Source organism: Melanerpes formicivorus, unplaced genomic scaffold (assembly GCF_026170545.1).
Source record: "Melanerpes formicivorus ecotype bairdi unplaced genomic scaffold, bMelFor1.0.p_v2 SCAF_7, whole genome shotgun sequence".
Lineage (NCBI taxonomy): Eukaryota > Metazoa > Chordata > Aves > Piciformes > Picidae > Melanerpes > Melanerpes formicivorus.
In genome coordinates, this window is record NW_027142359.1 from 17114286 (window position 1) to 17136123 (window position 21838).

Genomic DNA, 21838 nt, shown 5'->3' on the forward strand with positions numbered 1-21838 from the left:
AAGATGAAGATCTAAGCACAGGAATACAATTGAACAAAAAAAGCTTTATCCTTCCCACAGATCACAACTGATCAATAGCCTCTCTGGCTATATATCCAGTTATCCCAGGATTTTGTTGTGATTCCAGAGCAAAAATCATTCATCTTTAAGACTAAGAAAAAGGCTCAGTTTATCTGTTCTCAATATTGTCATGAAATGTCTGCAGTGATCACTCTAGAATTCATGAGGACCTATTTAATACCTGTATTTAGCCCATGTCTATTGGTATTTAATATTATTGCCCAAGTTTGTTTGGGTTTCAAACACTTAGATTTAAAATCAAGAGTGAAAAGAAGGGGGGAAAAAAAAAGTTATTGAAAACCTGCATTTTTAATTGACTCAAGACATTCCAGAAGAAATAAATCTCCTTTGAAACTAAAATAAGCTAGCTGCAAACCTGCCTATTTTACCGCTCCCGGAAGTGATTCATGTGAATTAGGACATGTGTAGGAGTCACTGGGCTTTCGTGAGGCTTTTCATGTTAAGACGCATTTGCAGCGCTGCTACAAAGTAGCCCTGGATGGGAGAAGTCAGTCTCAAGTATGATGTCCCAGCTTTTGTTTAGCCTATAACAAAAGAGTAGAGTTTAGGGTGTTTTGCAGGGGAGAGGTTTGGGGGCTTCATCTTTTCTTTTCTGCACATATTACATTTTACCTTTAATTCGCAGATTGTCCTAGAACTCCTGATACTCCAAATAGCGATCCTCGTTTTCCTACTAACAACAGATTGATGGCCTTAAAGAAGCAATTGGATATAGAACTGAAGGTAAAACAGGGAGCAGAAAATATGATACAGATGTACTCAAACGGTTCTTCAAAGGTAAGGCTTTGGAATGCTTAAAAGACTGTGAAATGACTGGATTCCTATATTGCTGTGGTGTGGGTGTACAATGTATAAACAGCGTGCAACTTCAGTAGTTTAAGTGTGGGGTATATTTTGTTAAATAGTTACATGTCAAATCCACTACAAATTACTATTACTATGTTTTGTTGTGGTTTGATACTCCCTCAAGTGATTGTTTCATCAGTTTGTTCACATGCAGTTCAACCTAAATAACAAATCCGGCTTACTAAATTTAGCACATCGAGTAATCTTTGATTATGCGTGATTCACTTAGCAGCAAAGCTTGGTATAACACTGACTGCTATCTGATGTTTTTCTGCACAGAAAAAACCAAACAAACAAAAACCAGCATGAGATTGAAGTTGTAATAGGCATGATAATTGTCCAAAATATGTAGCATTACAGAATATGCTTCTGAAATGGTCACCTAAGTTGTCTTTGTGTCCAATACTTATTTTAATAAGATGTGTGTAATATTCTGATAGTGTTGTAACCTGCATTAGTATACATGCACATAAAATACACATTAAAATATTATTTTCTATAGAAGTGTGGCATTCTAGAGGTAGCATTAAACTAAAATTAAAAATAAAGCCACACTTACTTCTAGATCTGAATTTCTAAGCACCAGCTCACGCAGTCTTCACAGAACCAGAAATTCTCTAAGAAGGTAGGGGAGAAAGCGTGTACTAAACCCTAAATGGGTTTGACAGAAAAACAACCAAACAAAAAGCAGTAACAACAAAACCCAAGAACACCCCCCACGCTAATATTTGAGGAGTATAAGGGAATTACAATTGTCAAATGAGGGAAAAAAGGGAGGGATTTTCTGCATACCTGCACCTTTACTCTTCATTAGTCACTCATTACCTGTTCTTTACATTTACTTTTACTAAATCATTAAGGAAGGAGATTAATTTCCAAAGCAAGAGGAAACACCAAGTGTAGATGTTACAAATACCTATGTAGTAGTTTGGCTAGATGTTTCAGTGTCCAGACAATAGTAAGCTAAATTGACATGTTCTAAGTTTTTAACTGACTGAGCCAACACCTAGCTACATCAGTGACCTGATTAAAAAGCAGTGTTTGCTTTGACGAGTATACATCTGTAAATTCAATTGATTCCCCCTTAAAACTGATACTAACCAGGAAGTGTTGGAAAGGAACTTTGTGTTTCTGCTTTAGGAATTTCTGTGAGGAACTAGTGGAGAGGCAGATTACTTTGTACCTGCCTAGTGCATTGCTTACTTCTACCTTGAAAAAAAATACAGCAAATGCTGCTCAGTCCCAGAAGAATTAGTTTAGACTTCATGGACTGTAGGTATCGTCATGCTCATTCTGTCCTAGCAGAACATCTGGTGAACCAGCTGGTACTTTGGTAGCCCTATCTAAAGGTGACCTGCAACCTACTAGCCTGGAGCAGATGGAAGGAATATTTGAAGTGCACCTTGTGACTAAGGGCCTGGGAATGCTGTCTGTGCAGCACAGTCCCTCAGCTCTTGGAAACCTTGGAGTCTGTATCCTCTGGGGCCATGTACTTAACATTAGGGACATTTTAAAATAATAATCAGCTGACCTAAATGGATCAAAAGACATACATTAGTTAGGTTCCTTATATAAGCCCTTGGTAAGTAACCTTATAACAGCTTGAAAAAACTTACCTAAACAGTCACGCTATAATATTAAACATTATTAGCAGGCTTTGATCAGACTAGATAGAAAGGATAAATTCTGGCTTGCTTTGTGACTGAGGCTTGTAATTAAAATTGATGATTGAATCTTGTATTTGCAATCAGTAAATGCTTAAATCAGCCTACCAGATTGAGTGTATGTAGTATCCCAGCTGGGGAGAGCAAGCTGGAAAACACAAAACCACTGCCAGCTGCTTCAACAAACAGGACAGGAATGGTGCGTATTCCTTCTCTTATATTCTTAGTGCTCAGTACTGAGTTAATGCTGCAGGTGTAAAATGTAGGCTTGAGCATGGTGATTGTGGTTGGGTTTTTTTAAATTAGTGCTTAAAACCAACTCAAGTGTCAGGATGAAGCGGGCAGAAGGGGCACAGATTTTCCAGTTTGAATCCAAGCCCAGTGCTTTTGTCACCTGTATTCAAGTAACCTATATGATCTAATTTCAAATTTGTATTGTTTTCAGGCCTAAATTTAATGGAGGGAGGTCATTGTTCCATAAAAATTAAAAAGCAGTCTGTTAGTAGTAATAAAACTCATCATCTCATGGGAAGCTTTTCCCTTTCTACTTCCCTCTACTTGCTTCAGCAGCATTCAGTTTAACCTATTCAGACTGAAGACTGTTTTTGAGATATTGATCATCTTTCCTTGGACTGGTGTGGGTTCTCTAAGATCCCATGACAGCTTTGCAGACAAGTTTTACAGGCACTGTCAGTTCTCTTGTGCTCAGGGGATGCCCCGAAATGCTTCATATTCAGCCTCCAACACTAAAAGAGCTGCTGAGTGTAACACATTCATTTTGATTCTCAAGATGGGATTTTCTGTCTCTTGAAAACATGAGGATATCTCTGTAATCCTGAGGTACCTCCGTTCTACACATTGAAGGGCTGATGTTGCCCTGGAGCAAACAAATTGATTGCAGTAAGAGGATACGAGGGACAATCAAGAGCAGCAAGATCAAAAATGAGATCCTTACGGATCAGAGCGATGCATGGATGAGCTTTAATACACTATTCTTGTAATCTGCTGCTTAGATCCTATACTCTTCACAGGCAGTAGTTATTTCAAAAATTGACATTTAAGAAGGCAATTATTTAGGAAATTCAGTGTATTCATTAAATAATTGAATAGCTAACACAGAATCTTAAAGTAAGAAACCTAGTGGTATCTCTAAAATGTCAATTAATACTAAAACTTAGTCCCAGAACTTGAGGGTTTATGGTATGCAGAGGGAGCGCAATTTCTCCCCATAAAAGCAAAACCTTTTTATGTGTATAAATTGATTCATCTACCCTGCAGAACATGGGGCAGCATTAAAATATCCAAGTGAGTAATATATTAGGCACAAGGAGCTCTATAAAGGTAAACAACTCTCTTCTCAACATGCTGATTTTTCTCACAGTATATTCATGCTGCCAGTTTGTCTAGCTCTTAGTATCTGTGCTACACTGCAGCTCTTGTGTTGAGGGGAAGAAGAACTTTTTAAATAAGTGATAGCTACATTATAAAATTAAAAATAGAATTATAAACCATGTCCATGGGAAAGTAACTTATTTATGAGGTTATAGAGTGGCTGCAAAATGAGTTAACTAAAATACCCTTTAAGCAATACCAAGTGTGATACCCATCTACACTGACTACTGTGATTGATTGGTAGAGCATAGACAAGACAAATAGACTGCCTTAAGCTTTCTTATGCCCGGTTTTCTTTTGTTCCTGCTGCAAGTCGGATCACCTTTAAGTTATCTGGTAATTGACAGAATATACAGAGTGAGCCATGCAGCAGCCTTAGAAGCACATGGACAGTTCCACATGAAGAACGTTTGATAATCCATTGTAAGTCAGAACTCCAGTAGCTGGAGGACAGAAAATGGTATACCTGAGAAACATCTGGCTGGCTGGCTACACTCTCGACCATGAAATGGTATTCTGAGTTACTTTGTAAGCATCCTCAGTATAGCTAGATGGAAAGGATTATACTTTGAGTCACTGATGAAATAGGTAATGAAGTAACCCTCATCTGTTGTGTATTTATTAATGCAAAAAACTTCAGCTTCAATTTGCTCAGAAAAACGTGCTGCAGGCTTTTTTGTAACGTGCTACGTAGGCTGACTTCATGTTTCCAGTTTCAGGATTGAAAATCAGCTCATGTAAATTGGTACAATGATTTTTATGTGAACTTAGACTAACAAATATGTTTATTAATAGAGGTCTTGTCATACTTGCAGTAAATCTGAGTCATTGCACAGAGATTGGAGGTATTTTGCACTTAATATCTTGTCCTTTCTTTAGTATCAGCTGACAACACATTAATTTACACATGTAATGTTGCTAGATCGTGCCTCCTTTATTCAGCTTTAAACAGACGTAGTTTCCATGGAAGTGGCTTATAGTCTAATCAGAACATGCCTATGTCCTAACTTAGTTTCCAGTAATATTCTAATGTAGTTAGTTGATTTGCTATACCAAATGAACCACACAGATTCAGTTCTTGTTCCTAAAGCATGTGTGTTTTGAAGTTTTCAGTTTGGTTTGCTCCATGAAAGTTTACAATTTTCACTTACTGGTTCGTTTCTTTTAATAGGATCGAAAACTTCTTGCCACAGCTCAGCAGATGCTCCAGGACAGCAAGACAAAAATAGAAGTTATAAGGATGCAGATTCTTCAGGCAGTCCAGACCAATGAGTTGGCCTTTGATAATGGTGATGGAGTAGAAAGGAAATAGAAATTGTTACTGTTAGAATGCCACGTAGATATGTACCCATATGCATTGTAGTAAACTTCTAATAGGAAGGTTAGATAAAGCTTCATGGACCGAAAATAATTGCAGACTAGGCAGACACACCCAGGGAGTGTGTTTGAAAGCCAAATATATCTAACTTGAAGCAAAATATCATGAGCTTCATGAAGAAAAAATACAGTCTCTCTTCATCATCTTTTTTATACTCTATGCAGTCCATTTTTGCTTTATCTTCATTTTTCCTCCATTTATGCTTTCTTTTGTCTTAACAATAACTAGTAATTTTTTTTAAAGCATACAATCTTTTTATTATCCTAAAAAAAAGAACACCTGACACAGGTGCCAAGCCTGCTCGTCATACTTAAACAAATTGACCTGACTATTACTAACGGGAGCACAGGTGGAGGTGAAGTTTTGTTGTCTTTATGGGTATTTAGTCTAGACTGAGCAGTAAACAACTATTTTAAAAACAACCAAAAATCAGTGGTTTTGAAACAACCTGACTTGAAATACCCATCCTGCATTTCAGAAGTAGTTTTAAACATGCATTTCTTTGGAAATCCTTAACCAGGTACATAAATACCCTTGAGCTATAATGGTGCGAGGGTACTATGGAATTGTGGGCATATTGGTACATCTCTAAGTCTTGAACCTTATTTGTATGCATTTCTGAGTACTAAAGTTGTGTAGTGATGCTTGTAATTAGGCCCTGGATATACCCTAGATAATGAAAAACTTGTGTGTGTTTTGTTTTGTGGGGTGGGGGTGGATTTTCTTTGTTTGCTTTTACACTTACAGTACTTCTGACTTTTTTTTTTTAACACCATCTTAGCACATGGGCTGTATATTTCATTTGTTCAAAAGAAACAGAAAAATGTTCAAGCTTGAACAGGCTTTAAAAATGCCTTTTCATATTTCTTGTGCTCTTAGAGCTTTAAATGGAAAGGAACACATCCAGGAAACTTTCCAATTCTGTTTAGGAAATCTAAACACTGTAAGAAGTGGACATTAGAATAGTTAACTCAAACCATTTGGAGAAGGCAATGAATGTATGGGGCCTCTTGCATTCTCTGTGCTGGCAGAGGCCAGATTCCCTGGGATTTCATGTGAAGCAGGAGAATTATAAGAAACCAATTGGGGACCTGCTTAGCTAAAGAGTAGTTTGAAAGATGAATCCACAGAGCATGGTTCAGAAATGTGGAAGCCTCAATACCTCCTTGACAGCTGAAAGATATCTGGGAGATTTGGCTTTTGTGACTTAACTGCCCTGAAGACATGCTCTTTTTCTTGCATCCTCTGGCAATTACAGCCCTTCAGTGAGCAGGATGTGTTCATTGGATTGAGGCCCTGATCAGTGATTTCTTCCTTCAAATGCAGATGCTTAACATTTCACTGTTGCTTTTATGATGTACTTCAAGCTTCTTTTTGTACCACCAAATTTACATCGTTCACTCTTTTTTATTTGTGTTTTTCTCCTTCTTTTCTATCCTCCTCTGTTTATATGGGGGAAGGGTTGATACTGAAGAAACTGAACATGGGAATGGTCTTCAGTGAAGATTGCTTGTTTATATCTCTTTGCAGCAAAACCTGTGATAAGCCCTCTTGAGCTCCGAATGGAAGAACTACGGCATCATTTTAGGATAGAGTATGCTGTAGCAGAAGGTGCAAAAAATGTGATGAAATTACTTGGATCTGGGAAAGTTACCGACAGGAAGGCACTTTCAGAAGTAATTTACACCCTTACAGTTTCTGATTATTTACTTTAAACATTCTTTCAAGGGGGGGGGGGGGGGGAAATAAATGTATCTTTCACATTTGTTATTTTATTTTTAAAAAGGCACAAGCAAGATTTAATGAATCAAGCCAGAAGTTGGACCTCTTGAGGTATTCACTGGAACAGAGATTGAATGAACTTCCTAAAAACCATCCCAAGAGCAGTATTATTATAGAGGAGCTTTCATTGGTCTCTTCACCCACATTAAGTCCTCGTCAAAGTGTAATATCTACTCAAAACCAGTACAGTACACTGTCCAAGCCAGCAGCTTTAACAGGTATGATTTATGGAGCTTTGCTTATTCTGTTAAATGGTTTAAAACAAGTCTTTAATGCCAACTTTCTTTCTTTCTGGACATATTTAATTGTTGTTCTCTTCCTAGACAAAGGCATTTAGAATTACCAAGTGTCTGTGCACCCAAAAAATGCAGATAAGTTTCTCTGATTTACGTGACTTCTGTAATCCTGTGGAAAAAGTCAAGTTCTGGCCTCAAGTTAGGTGACTAGGGAACTAAATATTATTAGCATTCATCTTTAGATTGTCAAGTGCATTAAAAGGTAGGTAAGTACCATTGTCCCCATTTTACAGATGGGGAAACTGAGATGCAAAAGGGTTAAGTGACTTGCCCTTGTCATACAACAAGTTAATGGCAGAGCTGGAGATAGGCCCCTAGCTTTTCTCCCAGTCCCTGTTTTACCCACTGGATCACACTGGCTTCCTAGAAGGTGAGATCTATGCTACCAAAACATGCATTGCATAGCTAAAACAAACAAGGAGATCTTGACAAAGGTGCATGGAAGTATATTGAAGCCTCTCCTTACTGGTGTGAATTGCTTTCCTTGCAATTAAACATGAAAGTTCCTGGTTTTATTTTGTTTTTAGAAACTTAGCCTGCTGTGAGAAAACAGTGCATTTATACATGAGTATAAGGCTTAGGATCTTCTCATAGTACACCTGAAATTGTTGTCCTTCATTGGAACTGTTTCAAGAGATGAGGCATACTTTAACAAAGCTCTTAAATATTTGCTTCTCAGTGTTTTTAACAGATAAAACAAATACTCCTGACTGCTTGGAGGTATGTTGGTTTACTAGATTTGTTTAATAAGAATTACTAGTACAGATAGGTTTGGGGGTTTGTTTTGTTTCCTAAAACATTTAACTCATTAAACCAACTTTAACAGACTAAGTTTACTACAAAAACCATCTGTAATTCAAATGTTCTTTTTAACTATATACATATAACTAAAACCAGAATTGTATTTTGAAGTAGTGTGGGGTTGTGTATTAAAACAAAAAGAGGAACTTTTCTGTCGAGTTGCAGTAGTATAATGGAGTTAGTTTTCTTGTCTACCGTTTTGGTTCAGTAAGACAAATAGCAAAGGGTAAAAAGCATTCAGGACTTCAGCCGAGGGCCCTTGTAAAGTTGCAGAATGGTGGAGGGTAACTTCTCTTCTAATGGAATCTCAAATGACCAGTGACTGTGGGCACAATTCTGTATCATGCCTTGGCTTTAAAATAGCTTTTTTCCTGTAATACAGGATACATTATAGGGACAAATAATTCCTCTTAAGCTGTGATTTACTGACACATATGAACAGTTTCTGATAGGAGTTATCAAAACAGAGCTACATGCTTGTGAAGTAATTACCAGTTTCACTTTCATATTGGCTACACAAAGCTTTTGTGTTGATCTAGATTCAAACTGTGACTTTGTGTCTGCCTCTAACATTTTGTGAAAACTAGATCACTGCTACTGTCATACTTTTTAAAGTGTATCAGCAGAACTTTCTGATAAGCATCCATGCCTTTTACAAAATTATAGCCTTTCTGCCTTTTCATTTCTTCATTTTTTTGCTAAGCATGCTTGAGTTTGGGAATTAAGTATTCTTTTAACCTGTTTCAGGAGCCAATAGCATCTCTTTGTCTTCATAGCCTAATGCTTAGCTGTCACTTAGAGCTGTTGGTTCCCTACAGGATGGAATTTCTTCTCAGACTAGGTTCTTGGTGTCTGTTCTGTGCCCTATAATGTTGCCAGACCATTTTTAGGTCAAGTCTGACTTAAGCTTCTATTACAAAAGAGTACTCTTAAGTTTCACAGTTAAGTACATTTTTCTCAGGAGCTACATTTCTATCAGACAGTATGATTATGAACAGGCTGGTTTCACCACTTCTAATGGTTAATTTTGTTAGTGTTAAGTAGTGTTGCAGTTTTACAGATGCTATCAAGTACAGGATGAGGTGAACTTACCATTCTTGTAACCATCTGTGGTATCTGGATGTTTCTGTGCTGCTGGAGGAAACTCTTAAATTAGAACAGCAGCCTCTATATCTCATTTGGTTAAAGTAGAAGATTTGAAGAGGAGTTTCTTGTATCAGCTTTAAAATAAATCCAAATTCTGTTAAGTTAGAACAATGAAATGATTTTAAATTATGTACTGACTCAAGTTTGACTTCAAGGACACAGCAGGCAAATGATATCTCTGAATGTACCCTAAACAAATTTGTGGTCTCAATAGTCAGTGTTTGTTTCAATTACCAAAGCAATGTATCCATTGGTTATATAAAACTCATGAGAAATGGTTATTGTCTCATCAGCTAGATCCGTCTTTTTAATAAGAAACTTGATATTTTTCATCTTCAAAAGTGACATTTCTTACCATTTCAACCCAGACAGTTTGATTCTCAAGCAATGAAAACAAAATTCTGACACATGGAACAGAAACTTACATTCTGTGCTATTTTGGTGAACTGTTGCTCCTTGAGTCTCACGTATCTGACTTCTAATGGGGTGTTTTTGCAGTGTATTTTTCTGTCTTGCGTCTGTCTTTCAATGTCATCTGATATTTATGTTAATACCTTGCGGGGGTCGCAGTGTGAGCTATTGCCATGAATCGATTGGTAATCATTCACATTGTTTACTTAAGAACAGAAATCCCTGAAAAATCATTGTCTGTCTTGCTCTAGGTACCCTGGAAGTTAGACTAATGGGCTGCCAAGATATTTTGGAAAACGTCCCTGGTCGATCAAAAACCACGTCCATTACGCTACCTGGTTGGAGTCCAAATGAAGCCAGATCAACTTTCATGAGAACCAGTAAAAGTAAAACTGGGAGCAGTAGGAACCTTCTGAAAACTGATGACTTGTCCAGTTCAGTATACTTCTCTTATTCATATCTTTTATTTACATTTTTATGTCCATGCTGTGTTCTGTAATTTAAAATACTGCATAGATTTGAAGCTTTAACCATATGTGTTTCTTCATCGGCTGCTCAAGATAAAAAGAAACAAAAACAAACCCGCACTGTTAGGCCCATAAGAACCAATTAAATATGAGATTACATTTTTAAGGCCAACTTACTGAAGATTTTTTTTGTTTGTGGAAAATCCTCTTAAAGATTTAAGCTGAGTTTGTGTACTTTACTTACAGATGAAGTCTGTGCTGTACTGAAGCTGGATAACACTGTGGCTGGTCAGACTAGCTGGAAACCTATTTCAAATCAGTCATGGGATCAGAAATTTACACTGGAACTAGACAGGGTAAAAATGCAGTCTTGTGCAGATTCATTTCATGTTACCTTTTTTTTCTTTCTTCTTTCTTTTTTTTTTTCTGTTGTGATTATGTTTGAATTTCATATGTGGAAGAATTCTCATCCTTAACAGAATGAGCTCCCTGGGGTTAAGCTGTTACGCTCAGTTGGCATTCTAGAGATTTTACCTTTGCTGGCCTACAAACTGACATAATAATCCAAGATTTAACACTTTTCATCTTTTTTCACCTGCTTAAATTTTTATTAGGGTCCTCTTCTCATTATTTATCGAAAAATTATAATATCAGATACAATTTGGCTAATTTGGTAAAGCTATTTCATACAACTTTCACAGTGCTTCTGCGTGTTCTCATGTGAAGCTGATCAATTCATTCAACAGTAAATAAATTAACTGTTTTTTTCCTAGAACTTTAAATGTGACTTGGAAGATGGAAATACTAAAATTATATAATCAAATATTTCTTTCCTGCCACCTTTTGAAGGGATTTTATGTTACATAGGTTTAATCAAGTATTTGCATTTTAGGTACCTGATAGTCACAGAATTTTAAGGTACAAGGATTCTTGCCTTTTTTTCCATCAATATTTTAAATAAACTGGAAAAAAATTGTTACATTTTAGGAGACTAAATGTCATCTCCAGCATATATTTAAAACAAATGAGAACACACACACACACACAGAGAAAAAAAAAAGCCACCTTCCTGTTTTTGCTCTCTCCCCACGGAGCCCCACCCTTCTGAGCCCCAGACTAGATTCCGTCCATCTAGGAAGGAAGCAGTTTTAGACCTGTGGGTAGAGAAATTCAGGTTCTGCTTAGGAGTAGTGAGAACAACAGTGGCAACTGTGGTGTACTAAGGCCTTCATTATTCTCACATCAAGACTAGAAATAGTCAAAGTGGCTGCTCCTACCAGACGGTATCTGTCATCTTCACTAGTTAAGAACTTGCTAATAGATGCTTTTTGGTGCCGCAAAAGGTCCTTCTGCTGGGCAGAACAATGCATCTTCCCATATTTGAAATGCACATCCCAAACCCCATCCCTTTGTTTGTTTGGTTTTTAATCTGTTGCTTCTTCTCAACTCTGGTTTCTTTTAAAACCTACAGCTATCACTTAAAGACAGTAAATTGATGCATTGTCCTAGAATTAAACGGCACTCACTGAACTTAGTGACGTAAAATGCTGCTGTTAAATGGTATTGCAGGATTCTTCACATTTCTAACAAGCATGTAAGACACTCCACTGACAGAGTATAGCAGTAGTTCCTGTTAAAGATTTTGGCCCTTCTTCACAACCATGTCATAAAACCTGTATGTATTTCTAGAGATACAGAAAGGTCTGCATCGTGATTTGTATGTGGGCACTAAAATGTCACTATGCAGCTGAAATAATACAGTTGAGGGTTGCGAGTAACATGGTAAACTAGTAAGGCTGAGGTTTCTGAACAGGTAAATTGTCAGAGCTTTAGCTAAAATAGCTTGAACTAGCACTGTTGCTTGACTCAAAAAGGCTACTGACTGTGACTCTCTCCTTAAGAGAATTCTATACTTGAACACTTTTATTTGGACACTGGTGATCACATCAGAGCTGAAGCAAAACACAACCACCATCCTAGGGAGAGTTTGCTCAGTATGGCTAGGTAGCCCTGGCACTCTTTTTAACAGCTCTGCATCTTGAACCTTAAGCTGACAGATCTTATTATTGTGCAGAGGTAACTCTTGCAGAACAATACTAATAAGTAATTTCCTGTGTGTGTGTTTCTGGTCGTAGTCACGTGAATTAGAAATCTCAGTGTATTGGCGTGACTGGAGATCTTTGTGTGCAGTCAAGTTTCTGAGGCTGGAAGATTTCCTGGATAACCAACGTCATGGCATGTGTCTCTATCTTGAACCACAGGGCACTCTGTTTGCAGAGGTAAGGGTGTTTCTTTGAAGCACTTGAGCAGACTTGCGAGTGTTGTATTGCAGAATAACGTTAAGAAGTTTTTCTTGAGCTTGTAAGAATGTCTTTTGTTCTGAAACTTGAATTATAACACATATTATTTGAACTGCAGGTTACATTTTTTAATCCAGTTATTGAAAGAAGACCAAAACTCCAGAGGCAGAAGAAAATTTTTTCAAAACAGCAAGGTGACTGCTTAATATAAACATACAAAGCTTAAAAATGGCACAAATCTGTTGACATTTTCTATGCAGACCTAGTATTTGCCTATGAATAAAGCTGTTGATAATGAAGGGTTTAGCATTGCACTTAGAACTGTTTTGCTTTAGAATTCCTTAATATGCATTAGCATTTAAGAGTGAATAATTAGGAATTGCTAAGGAATATGACCAATAGAGTTTGTTCTTCATAAAGTATAAATTGATTAATATGATTCTCGTTTAATTATAGCTTTTGGTAATAAGTAAGGAAATTACTTGCACTCTATTTTATTTTTTTTCCCCATAATATCCATAGGCAAAACATTTCTCAGAGCTCCTCAAATGAATATTAATATTGCCACTTGGGGAAGGCTGGTAAGAAGAGCTATTCCTACAGTAAATCATTCTGGCACCTTCAGCCCTCAAGCATCAGTGACTGCTACTGGGCCAGTGGTTGATGCGCACATTCCTGAACTCACGCTGCCAGCCAGGTAGGTGATACCTAAGGTTTTCAGCACTTTTAAGAGCAAGTGTCACGGTGAGCTGCTTATGCTTCAGTGCACATAATGTTTATTCTGCAACAGTACAGGCCTTCAGTGTTTTGATTTTGAACAGATCTGCACACACAAGACTTGCTTTAGGAGAAATCTACATAATGTGCAGTTTTAAATTGGTTTTCATACTATTAAAATAGTCTCTGCTATACACTGAGGAGTTATTTTTATTGCCAGTGACTCTCCTGTAGCCAAATTGGACTTTGAACATGAACCTGAGCCTCCACCAGCTCCACCCCGTGCATCTTCCCTTGGGGAGATATCTGAGTCTTCCTCAGAGATAAAGGCTCCTGACATACCATCTCAGGCAAGTAACTTTCAGGCTATACAGTTTAACAAGGTTGTAATGTTTGTATCTGTATGATGGATTTCTTGCCTGATTTTTCAGCATATGCTCTCTTAACTTACACATACACAATTGTCTCAGGGGTGGGAAACTGTTTCCATGGTTGGTATGTTTCATTCTCCGTATCATTGGTTTCACCACAGAAAGAAACAAAACCACAAAATCATTAGGCCATTCAGGAAAAAATGGCTTTATTAACAAAGAGCAGAGTGATGGAAGCAACAGGTTAAAAGCTTTGCTTATCTGCATCACCTCAAATTATCCGTTTTGCCTTAGATAATTCTTGGGTTAAGAACTTCACGTGCTTGTAGTCAACTTTCTGCATTCGTTTGCCTTTGCAATCAGTTTTAAAGCCTCAGACTTTTTCTTCACAGGATGAAGTAACAACTTTTGATTTTGAAAATGGCAGAAATAGTATTGTCCCAAAACTCCAGCCTGAAATAATTTGTGAGCACGATAGTCCCCATTCAGACGTAAAATACAGCAACACCCGAGAGTCTGAAGATAGAAGGTAAAAATGCAGTGGTTGTGCTGTTGATTTGAGTAATATTTCTTAAACTACCAAGAATTTTTTACTGTGGGTTTTGTTTTTGCTTTGTTTTTTGGTTTTTTTCACATAGATCACAACAAAGATTTCAGTTCAGTTTGAAGGATTTCCGATGTTGTGCTGTACTGGGCAGAGGACATTTCGGAAAGGTAGATGTCTAAAGAGCGTGTCAAATGTCAAGGCTGTATCAAGAAGTAGATGTAGCTCTTAGATGAATTGCTTATCTTCTGTTTCAGGTGCTGTTGGCAGAGTACAAAAACACAAACGAGATGTTTGCTATTAAAGCCTTAAAGAAAGGAGATATTGTGGCTCGTGATGAAGTAGACAGGTCAGTCTATAAAATACAATGCACAGATTCCATAAATCTGTTATGCTTGCTTTCTGCACAACTGTAAGCTTTACCAAGCAGTAGTAAAATTCACTGAAAGAGCAAAACAAGTTGTCATCTGCCTCCTTAGCTGGCTGCTGCAGACAGTGTCTTTCTTCTGGGGCAAGAAGGGAGCAGTGTAGTCCAAGAGCAATAATTTGGTTTAGTGCCCTTCTTAGCGTGTCTGTACTACAGTTCTGACTTAAAGCTGATCCTGCTTCTCCCTTAAGTTCTCTTGCAATTACTTGTTCTAATTACTCTGTAGACTTCCATTGCATTTCAGGAGGGCAGTGACTGTTTTCTTTGCTCTCAGAAACGTCTACAATGGTATTTCTCAGCCTGTAACATACTGTTGTACTTTGTCCATCATATTTTCCTTTAAGTCCTGTGTATACTCCACTGTTTTGGGGGTTTAATCTTTTTTGGCCCCAAACTCAGATTTTTCTTTGCTTGGAAGTGAAGTGGCAGTTACAAAACTCTGTGGTTTTCATGTAAAAAGGTCCTTTAATGGCTGTTTAATGGTGACTGTATTCACTTAAGATAAAAATTAACCAGTTGGCCTCAAGAGAGGTAATGTGCCATTCCTATAGATAGTTGTCTGTAATATTGTTACTGCTTTTCCACTTTTTATTTTAATTGTATATGATGCATAAGAGGATTGAAGCTAATATTGCAAGGTATCTATGCAGCATCCTTAATGCAGGTCTGAATATTTGGGAGGAAAATTGACAGGGTAGAATTCTCATGGACTGCTAGGTTTCCTTTTTTTGTTTGTGAAAGCTACTCCTCTCTTGAAACAAAATGTTATTAACTTATCCTGAGGAACAGAGGGGGAAACATAATGTATAAATTACCCATAGCTTCTGAGAGTTGAAAAGTCATGGTTCAGGATTCATCTTTAAATTTTTAATGACTTTCTGTTTGCAGCTTGATGTGTGAAAAGCGAATATTTGAAACTGTGAATAGTGTAAGACATCCCTTCCTGGTGAACCTCTTTGCTTGTTTCCAAACCAAAGATCATGTTTGCTTTGTAATGGAATATGCTGCTGGTGGGGATCTGATGATGCACATTCATACCGATGTCTTCTCTGAACCAAGAGCAGTGTGAGTACCCATCCCTTTTTGTGGCATTCAGTGAAGGGCATTTTTTTTGGAGGCTGAGAACTAAGATGTTTATCACCACGTGCCTCTGCATTCTGTCATTTGAATAAATACTGTTCAAGGTTTTAAAAGTCAGAGACTCCAACAGATTTTTTTGTGTCAGAAAGAGACAGAGACACATGCAGGTTTAATGTGCCCAAACCTAGGCTGAATTAGAATGGAATGGAATGGGAATAGAATAGAATAGAATAAAATAGAATAGACCAGACCAGACCAGACCAGGTTGGAAGAGACCTTCAAGATCATCGCGTCCAACCCATCAACCAATCCACCCCCACTAAACAACTAAACCATGGTACCAAGCACCCCATCAAGTCTCCTCCTGAACACCCCCAAATGACACCTCAAAATGACATACAATGATGCAATGTGTATAATGCTCTTACTTATTTAAGATTAAATGAAAAAGCTTAATGAAAAGTTAAAATGGCAGACAAGGATGAAAAACAAAACCCTAGAACTCTTTCAATGTCATGGCAGTGGACACTACAGAAAACTTATCCTCCAGGCCAGGTGAACATTCTACAGCTTGAAAGCTGCAAGTTTAGGTGTTCTTGCCATCTAGCTTCAAAATTCTGACCTTGTATAAAACTAATCTATACCTGAGGAAAGAAACTATCTGTAATCTTCAGGAGGTGATTGATAAAAAGATCAGCAATCGTGGACTTCACATTCTGCAAAGCAAGACTAACATCCATTGAAATCTTCACTTTTTCAACAGATTCTATGCTGCGTGTGTGGTTCTGGGACTTCAGTATCTACATGAACACAAAATAGTATATAGGTAAGTAGTGCCTGAACCCTTTCCAACAGATGAATTTCAGCTCTTCTGAACAGTACTAGGAAACATCAGTGATGCAATGTTTTTCTCAATTGTTCATTTAGGGATTTGAAGTTGGATAACTTATTGCTGGACACAGAAGGCTTCGTGAAAATTGCCGACTTTGGTCTTTGCAAAGAAGGTAATGGCCCTTGAGTTGTCTTTCTAGGGCAGTTTCATAGTGTTACTCTTGACTGTTCCTTGAGACTTCTAAACTGCTAAACAAGTACAGTGTATACTTATCCTGTATCATTTGAGTGAAAAAATCCATCTCTGATTGTACAAGTACAGAGATAGGAGGAAATAAGACAAGCATATGAGCATAGCCTTTTGGGGTTTTTTTGGTTGTGAGCATCACCTGATCTTTAGTTCATCATACCTGTGCTTATTAAGCTGCATTTTCCAACAAGCAGAACAAGCATTAGGTGTTCCTCATTCTGAACAACTAAATCAAGTACCATTATCCATGAGTCACTCTTACTTTTTTACAAAGGCATTATCTGTTTTTTTAACGCTGAAATAATCACACTTCTATACAGAAATGACATGCAAAGTATGCTAATAGCTAAAATAGAGACATGTCAAAAGGAAAGCTTAGATGTTAGAAATTTACTTTCAAGCATCTCATAACTGGCAACTACTTTTCAAGTAGGACATAAAATAGCAGTAGCAACTGAAATATCCCCCCAGCTGGGCCATAAGATTAGAAAGGGTCCATTTCCTTCTCCAATTTCTATAGTCTGTCCACTATACCTTTTTCTGTTTGATAGCCTTAGAGGGAATTCAGTTGGTGTTCAAACATTACTGTTGTCTTTAATATCCTAGGGCAAGTTTTGTGACTTTAGCTACAAACAATTCCATAAATAACAAAAGGAAACAAGGACAAGGAAAGCTCTTTGGTTTACTTACTACAATAAATTAATTTCTTGAGCTTTCTGCAACACCTCCACTTCTGTCACATCAGTCCTTGTGGTGCTTATGTCCCAGACTGTGCCAGTTTTGCACAGGGCCTATTTTGCTCCAAGCTGTTTCACTACATTCCACATTTTACTTAACTGTTTTGCCACTGCAGAAGTATCCAGGGTAGGCATGTTTGACTTGTATCACAGTATCACCAAGGTTGGAAGAGACCTCAAAGATCATCAAGTGCAACCTATCACTTCATGACTAGACCATGGCACTGAGTGCCACGTCCAGTCCTCTCTTGAACACATTCAGGGATGGTGACTCCACCACCTCCCTGGGCAGCCCATTCCAATGGCGAATGATTCTCTCAGTGAAGAACTTTCTCCTCACCTCGAGCCTAAACTTCTCCTGGTGCAGCTTGAGACTGTGTCCTCTTGTTCTGGTGCTGGTTGCCTGGGAGAAGAGACCAACCCCCTCCTGGCTACAACCTCCCTTCAGGTAGTTGTAGAGGGCAATGAGGTCTCCCCTGAGCCTCCTCTTCTCCAGGCTAAACAATCCCAGCTCCCTCAGCCTCTCCTCATAGGGCTTGTGCTCAAGGCCTCTCACCAGCCTTGTTGCCCTTCTCTGGACATGTTCAAGTGTTTTGATGTCCTTTTTAAACTGAGGGGCCCAGAACTGGACACAGTACTCAAGGCGTGGCCTAACCAGTGCCGAGTACAGGGGCACAATGATTTCCCTGCTCCTGCTGGCCACACTATTCTTGATGCAGGCCAGGATGCCATTGGCCTTCTTGGCCACCAAGAAGGCCAAATGTGCACCACATTTTCCCCTACTAGCAAGCAGAAATAGAGCATAAGATTGTGGCTTTCCAAGCAATGATAACTGAGTGACAGGTGTTACTGGAAGCTTAATGTGGACCATTGCATGTAGCTAAGGACAGAAAAAGTGACACTGAGGCACACATGGAAAACAGACATCAGAAAGAAGAGTAGGGGAATGTGTTACCTCATTGGCCTGAGTTTCAGAACAGGCCTTGAAACTAGAATACCAGCTGAAGCTGCCCTAGAGGGAGGTTTTGTCTGTTGTGAGACTAGGTTGTAGAGTGGCAAAAAATACTGCTTGCTGTTCACTAACTGTAACTTTTCAGGAATGGGATTTGGAGACAGAACAAGCACGTTCTGTGGCACACCAGAATTTCTGGCTCCAGAGGTGCTGACAGAAACTTCCTATACAAGAGCTGTAGACTGGTGGGGTCTTGGTGTACTTATCTATGAGATGCTTGTGGGTGAGGTAAGTTCCAGTAAAATACAAGTCATGATATCAATATATGTTCAGAAGGTTACAAAATTCACAATAGCAGCCTGTCAACATTTAGAATGCCCTACCCGTCACAGTTGCATCAATATTTGGGGAAACAGTAGGTATAGGCCTGCCTGGATTGAGTGAACATCTTCATGGCTTTCATCAAGAAAGAATGTTTAGATTTGAGCAGTTACTTACCTGACACTAGCTCCTGTGATGCTGTAGAGGTCGGTAAGTCATGCTATGAGCTTGAATTGCCATCAGCAGTTGTGGAACTGAATGAGTTGTAGCTGCTCCAAGACTTAACCTCTAGATTTTTGTTTGGTTTGTGGGTTTGTTTTTTTTACTTACATCATTCTGCCTTAAATTACAGTAATGGCACATGAGTATCAGTGCCTGTAAGCAAGAATACAGCACATCTGGTTTGGGGGAGCTCAGTTTCCAGCACACATCTGTTATTGTCAAATTTGGATGCATACAGCTATAGCAGTCTTCTGCTTTCAAATGCTTTTGGGGAGAAGATAAACTCCTTTAATACATAAAACTAGATAGCAGAGGAAGATTACGCCAAACACAAAGATGTTTACCATGTGAGCTACAGCTGCATTAAACAGAACACCTCAGTTCATGGAAATGAGCTGGTATAAGTAAATTCCTATGGAGCAATTATTTGTGTCCATTGCTTTCTTCCTGGTCCATTCTCTTCCAGCATCTCCCAAGTAGCAGAGGGATGGCTTGCATGCCAAAAACTAAATGAAAACCAGAGATTGGCTCATTTTGTGGTTCTGGGACTTCAGTATTTACATGAACATAAATTAGTATATAGTATATCATTCACTTTTCTTCCACTTCCTCTCAGGTAAAGAAGGATAAAAAGCTTGCAGGGGGTTCCCTGTATCTGTCAGGCCACCTTCAAACAGTCTGAAAACCCTTGAGCTGTAACATGCTCAAGATACTACAAAAACTAATTACTAATTAGTCTAGACCATGTTACTTGTGAGTGGCAGCTCTCCTGAAGATGACTTGACAGATACTTTCCGCATTCCCTGTATATCTTATGTCAGAGTTTAAAGGAGATCCCAGTTTGAGGTGTTTGTCTCTACTTGTAAAAGCACATTTTTAAAGCGTAGTCTCTCAGTAAGAATTAAGGGAAAATACCAACTTGCCTTACTTTTCACTCTTCCTTATGGAAGAGTTTGTGTGTAAAGGAAGACTTCTCAGGGTGCCTAGTTCCAGACTGCCTGTGTGATTTCAAAGCCTGTTTAACCATATTTTTTCATTACTTTCATTAGTCTCCCTTCCCTGGAGATGATGAAGAAGAGGTGTTTGACAGTATTGTAAATGATGAAGTAAGATATCCACGATTTCTGTCTACAGAAGCCATCTCCATAATGAGACGGGTGAGAACATAGTATTACAGTATTCCCTCTTATCCTGCTTCCTTTCCAACATTAATGAAATTCATTACTTTTGTGAGGAACAAAACACTTTCAGAACTCACGCTTGGGGTTGGGGTTTTTTTTTCTACAATTAAATTTCAGACTTGCTTCATTTCTGCTGTGCCATGCTGCCAATCACCTTAAATGAAAATAGTCATCAGTGCCATTCCACTTCATTCAGGAGCAAGATTTCCTCTTAAAACATAAAACTCTAGAGGCTCTATTTTCTCCCTGAACTGTTTCCTAGTTGTATCTAACCAGAGGAGCTCAGCTCTCTTTGCCAAGCAGAACATTGCTGCATTGACCTATCTGGTAGATTTACATTGTCACGTGAATATTTTAATTCAAAGACTTCTAAATCATTCTGGTTTCATTCCAGTTGGGGCAGGGAACACCATATACAAGGCACCTGCAGTCCCATTCTTGGCAAAAAACAGCTGGTTTTGTTCTTGATTGTCATTAGTGCTATCCTTGGTGTAATGCCTCTGCTTATCTAAAGAAGATGCTTGAACCTGTCTGAGTTAGCAGCTTATCAGTCAATAGAATGGCATCAACTGGAGGTGATTCAAAGCCTTTGGAATCAGCATCTCTACATGGATGGTCTGACATTGAATATTAGTCCAGCAGCCAATTCAGCAACATGCTGCAGCATGAGTTAAAGCATAAATACTGTGGCATCAGTATTTCAGTTATGTCAGAAATACTGTGTGGTTTAAAAGGATTGATTATTCCCAGGGAGTGTTTGTCTTGAGAGAGAAGAAAATACAGTTTTAAGGCAGTACCTGGGGAAGGTATTTTTACTGTGGAAAATTATCATGCCAATATCCACAGGGAACTGCTACATTGCACCCAGAGTATGTATACCCTTAACTTGGTGCTTGCAGTTTACTAGTTGTAGGTGTGTATGCACTGCTCCCATCTGAGCAAATCCTTACACCACATAGAGGACATGCTGTTTTGATGGCTGCAGCATGCATCTATTAGCCCACCCTGATGCTGTGCACTCTGCCTGGACCAGGGGTCTGCTCGCAACACCGTGATTCACAAGTGCAAGCATCTAATGCTTTTGGTGTTAACTGGAAAACCCTTTTATTTGACTCTGGAAAGCAGCAGTCAGCCCTCTCTTGGTAACTCCTGTGAAGCAGCTGGGCACCGGCGACAGCAGAGTGGTCTCTCTTCTGAGCCAAGCAAGCAACACTAGCTTATGTAAATCCTGTATCCTCTCCAGCGGAACACCTGCCCCACAAATCACCTTAGGTACCAGGACTTGGTATCACAGATCTGCAATGAGACCAGTTAGTCTCTCCTATGTTCCTAGCTGGGCTGCTGCTGGAATTGTACTAACAGATTCAGACATCCAAAAGGGTCTCTAGCTATGTGCATCCAGAGGACCAAGAATTTTCTATAGGTCAGGCAGTTTCAGTGTCCATCTGATCTTCATCTTGGTTCTTATGCAGTAGCACTCATCCTCCCCCTACCCCTGAATTTTTGCGCTGAGATCTTGCCTGTTTTGTCAGCTGCTACGAAGAAATCCAGACCGACGTCTTGGAGCTGGAGAAAAAGATGCTGAAGATGTGAAGAAGCATCACTTCTTCAGGGTGAGTACAAACCAGTACTTCTAAGGAC

The 21838-nt window shown here is 38.7% G+C and overlaps 1 protein-coding gene across 2 annotated transcripts in view; it reads left to right on the top strand.

Moving 5' to 3' along the window:
• The window catches only part of PKN2 (protein kinase N2), a 54256-nt gene that overhangs the window by 30832 nt on the left and 1586 nt on the right, over nt 1–21838 (top strand). Inside the window, exons 1-20 of one of the 2 annotated variants that reach the window (XM_068141205.1) lie at nt 568–579; nt 707–858; nt 5155–5272; nt 6892–7037; nt 7148–7361; nt 10049–10231; nt 10511–10620; nt 12400–12543; nt 12683–12758; nt 13087–13261; nt 13502–13631; nt 14045–14181; nt 14291–14366; nt 14454–14545; nt 15512–15688; nt 16467–16529; nt 16631–16707; nt 18619–18761; nt 20066–20173; nt 21730–21810. In XM_068141205.1, coding sequence (XP_067997306.1) covers nt 769–858; nt 5155–5272; nt 6892–7037; nt 7148–7361; nt 10049–10231; nt 10511–10620; nt 12400–12543; nt 12683–12758; nt 13087–13261; nt 13502–13631; nt 14045–14181; nt 14291–14366; nt 14454–14545; nt 15512–15688; nt 16467–16529; nt 16631–16707; nt 18619–18761; nt 20066–20173; nt 21730–21810 — 2340 coding nt within the window. In that variant the 5' untranslated portion in view covers nt 568–579; nt 707–768. Of the gene's footprint in view, nt 1–567; nt 580–706; nt 859–5154; nt 5273–6891; nt 7038–7147; nt 7362–10048; nt 10232–10510; nt 10621–12399; nt 12544–12682; nt 12759–13086; nt 13262–13501; nt 13632–14044; nt 14182–14290; nt 14367–14453; nt 14546–15511; nt 15689–16466; nt 16530–16630; nt 16708–18618; nt 18762–20065; nt 20174–21729; nt 21811–21838 lie in introns of those variants that run through there. The other variant, XM_068141204.1, reaches the window with a different exon arrangement.